The following is a 4,271-nucleotide window of genomic DNA, read 5'->3' as shown; positions in this document are numbered from 1 at the left end:
ATATATATATATATATATATATATATATATATGTGTGTGTGTGTGTGTGATGGCATGTATATATGTATGTATATGTGGTGGTATATATATATATGTGTATATCTGTGTGATGTGTATGTATGTGCATAGGAAAACCACACTTTCATTGCTAGTATTTGACTTATTTGTGCATTGATATGACTGCCCTACATTCTAGTTGTGCAACCCACTTCCGAAATGTCAAATGGTTTTAACACTAGGTTATGCCTGCTTGTGTTTGTGAGAAAAGAGAATAATGTTTTTTATTAAGAAACTAAACTCTCACGATGTCTTGTGATATACACTGTCAAAACATTTTCAGAGGAACAAAGAAATTGTTTTAGTTTCAAAGCCAACAGTTTTTTAGGTGAAGGACTTTCTGATGTCATTGATCTAGGTATATAACTAATAGTTTCAGTACTGTTTCCAAGCGTAGACACACTGGACAGTTGTCCAGGGGTCCCAATGCTAATCTGTTTACATTGCTGCTATGTATGTAGGGAACCTCAGCAGATTCCTTTGCTCTGGGGCTTATCATCAGTTACAACTGTTTTCCATGATGGCATGGGTTGGATGGTTTGACAGAAGCTGGCAAATCAGAAAACTGCACTAAGCTTGCTGCAGCATGGTTTCTACAACTTGAGTCCCTTCCTAGTGCCGACCTACTTTTCTGCTAAAATGGCCCACGGTACTTTATTTTATCAATCCCAAATGGATGAAAGGCATTGCTAACCTCGACAGGGTTTGAACACAGAATGTAAAACACAGGAAGAAATGCTTCGTAACATTTTCTCCATGCCGTAATGATTTTGCATGCTCATCCTTTTCAATGGCTTTTGATTTTCACACGAGACCCGCAGTTTTGAGGGAGGATTTTAACAGCCGTTACTGTTCCTCTCTTCCCCTGTGATGTGCAGTGTGCCTTAGGGGTTTGACCCAGACTTCATCTCCCACCTCCATGAAGACGGGTTTTTCTCTCTTCCGCAGGGCATTCTGATGGTTTACTTGGATGCCGCCATTCATATCTGAACATCGCTCTGTATGGCACAGACTCTTCAGCCTGTCTTGATCGGGGCGACACAATGCACCAGAACCCTGCTTCCAGCGATGAGATGCGCCTCCTCTTCGCTATGGCCTTGATCGTTCGATGATGTCTTTCCAAGATCTCATTTTCACTCAGCCTGTACGCTGTTCTGAAGAAGCGGTGCACATTCCACTTATCAAGCATCTCTTTCAGTGTCTCCGCTGCTGTAATCTCTACTGGTCTGCTTTCTGCTTGTCCGATTATTCCTTACGGAATTCTAGTATTTATAGCTATGCAGACAAGCTAGAAAGAGGGATATATTGTTGAGCACAATGGGTAGTTCGATGTAGGTCGCTCTTGTCTCATTTCAACTTTTCATGGCATGAAAAAAAGGTTAAAAGTCAAATGGAAAACACACAAATTGACTTGGCAAAGCCATGTGTTGAATGTAACTTTTATCAACTTCCATTTTTCTGTGAGAAAAAAATGCTGTTGAAATGTTAGCGGAAATTTGCCGATTCAGGTTCGAATCTACTCTATGCCCAAATGAAGTCACTACATACGTATACATGCAGATTTGTATGTTTTGCTTTATGTATGTCTTCTCATGCATATACTTGTATATCTAGACGTATGTATGTATGTATGTACTCGTGTAAAAATCGAATTTTCTGGACCATTTTTTTAAGGTCAAATTTATGGGGTCGACTATTACATGGATACTACTTTTGAGGGGCCGAAATTCAAGCTAGAATCCCAAGTATCGTATCAGTAGCAGAAACCCAACTGATCTCTAAGCGAATAAAAACAATGAAAAGTATTCTTTCTACGTACAAGGATAATATGGTACCTTGGCCCACAAATGTTGTCCTGTTGTTCGTGAAATACTAGGGTCGACTTTTATACGAGGTCTATAGAAAATTCCCAATTTTTGGCCCAAAATAGGGGATCGACTTTTACATGAGATCGACTTTTAGTCGAGTATTTACAGTATGTATGTAGAGAGAGAGTGGAGGCGCAATGGCCCAGTGGTTTAGGGCAGCGGACTCGCGGTTTCGATTCCCAGACCAGACGTTGTGAGTGTTTATTGAGCGAAAACACCTAAAGCTCCACGAGGCTCCGGCAGGGGACGGGTGGAGAACCCTGCTGTACTCTTCCACCACAATTTTCTCTCACTCTTACTTCCTGTTTCTGTTGTGCCTGTAATTCAAAGGGTCAGTCTTGTCACATTCTGTGTCACACTGAATATCCCCGAGAACTACGTTAAAAGTACACGTGTCTGTGGAGTGCTCAGCCACTTGCACGTTAATTTCACGAGCAGGCTGTTCCGCTGAACGAACCCTTGACGTCGTAAGCGACGGAGTGCCGACTAACTAAGTATGTAGAGAAGAAAGAGAGGTGAAATGTATGTATGTGTGAATGTGAGTACGTAGAGAAAGAAAGAGAGTGGGAGAGAGAGAGACACACAAGCAGATAGACAGAGGCTGTTAGACAGAGAGAGAGAGAGAGAGAGAGAGTGAGGGGAGGAGAGGAGATACCTGCTGAAGACGTTCGTGTGTTAGTAGGTGCGTGGAGGTTGACTGTTAATAACAGCAGAACGGACTGTCTTAAACTTCCTTCAACAGTTGTCTTAGAGAAAGACAAGTTACAAGTGACAACAACCACTTCTTCAGTGTCTAAACTAACTCCGAAATCATGAGTAAGTATTCACATTTATACTAGCTTGTTTATTGGCGATTTTCGTCCCTTGGGCTTTGTATTATTCATATACATACGTTATATATGTAATAAATTTTTGTTAAACGAGCTGACATGTTTTATAATATTGCAACGGTTGACAACCCCGAACCCTGTCTTTTTTTATATTTTATTTTCTTCTTAATGTTTGTATTATCCAATGTGTTCGTTCTTTTTCTTTCTTTTCTATGATTTGGAGGACAGTTAACTACTATATCTAGCAGGTTGAAAAAAGTCCCTAGTTTTGAGGGCCTGTTAATTACTCAGTTTTTAAGGAATTGACTCGCTTATGAAACCTCTAAAGCAATGATTCTCAACCGGGTCCATATGGCCCTTGGGGTGGGGCCCATATAGTATTTAGGGGTTAAAATTGACGTGCAATAAATTGCTTACACTTTGACAATACACAAAATAATTTTTCAGTACAATTCATAATAATACTTAATCATAAAAATACAGTAGGGTTCTTTTTCACACACATCGACTGACTCAAATAGGAATTCAAGTGGTCCATAGATAAAAAGTGGTCGAGAACCACTGCTTTAAAACTGAAGAGAAGTAAAAAAAAAAAAACGAAAATATTGACTTCATGTTTCCCTCTATTAATATTATTTCTATCCAGCTCAGCTCTGGTTGAGTAAACCCTGCGATAAAAACTGTTCTAACCATAAACATTTAGTCGTTTATTCAGACATAGCTCTATCTAGGGTTACATTATTAAAAAAATCACCTGAAATTGATAAATTAATAGATGAAGTAGAATGTTATTTGAAGAATATTTGGCTGCTATTTCTAACACGTCGAATGACCATGCAGAGAATGTTCATTGATTAGAGACTCTCATTAAGTGACTATTAAGAGCAGCATTTCAAGTCTGCAGACCTGTAAAAGATCACGCAAATATTACTAGGGTTTGCGAACTATGTTTTAAATGGTATATCTACCCAAGTGTGCCCTTTTCGACTTTGTTTCTGCAAACTTTTTTCAGATGGTGTAGGTTACGATTATATCAGAATCTAATGTTTAAAAAAAAAAAAAAAAAAAAAAAAAAAAGGTGGGTGTACAAATATACTAACACGTATGTTTCTCAAAGTTTCAAGTTCTGTTTTGATAAATATCTGCGTATGGGCATATCTACAGATTCCGGATCTATTTTAAAACGGGCGCCCACATTTTGCATTAATGTTTTACGTAGTGTTTTTGGTACCGAAAGACTTTCAAACTTCGTATACTTATCTATTTTGTGTTATAGAACAGAAAAATATTTTTGTATTCAAATTTATTTCATGTAAAAAAATTGTCTTATTTCGATAATTTCAACCAATCACTGACAAGTATTCAGTTGTTTACATTGGATCGTTTTTAAAACGGGGGCCATATTTTCATTAATGTTTTACGTAGTGTTTTTGGTACCGAAAGACTTTAAAACTTCGTATACTTATCTATTTTGTGTTATAGAACAGAAAAATATTTTTGTATTCGAAGTTTTGTT

At 38.0% G+C, this 4,271-nt stretch overlaps 1 protein-coding gene across 1 annotated transcript in view; it reads left to right on the top strand.

The window, feature by feature from the left end:
* The first annotated feature begins 2,515 nt into the window (after positions 1 to 2,515).
* Positions 2,516 to 4,271, top strand: part of LOC106878347 (methanethiol oxidase) — a 19,116-nt gene continuing 17,360 nt past the window's right edge. The window contains exon 1 of the mRNA XM_014927537.2: positions 2,516 to 2,741. Within this exon, the coding sequence (XP_014783023.1) occupies positions 2,738 to 2,741 (4 nt within the window). The 5' untranslated portion in view covers positions 2,516 to 2,737. The remainder of the gene's footprint in view (positions 2,742 to 4,271) is intronic.

This window comes from Octopus bimaculoides, chromosome 19 (assembly GCF_001194135.2).
Source record: "Octopus bimaculoides isolate UCB-OBI-ISO-001 chromosome 19, ASM119413v2, whole genome shotgun sequence".
NCBI lineage: Eukaryota > Metazoa > Mollusca > Cephalopoda > Octopoda > Octopodidae > Octopus > Octopus bimaculoides.
This window is presented reverse-complemented; position numbering and strand designations above follow the sequence as displayed.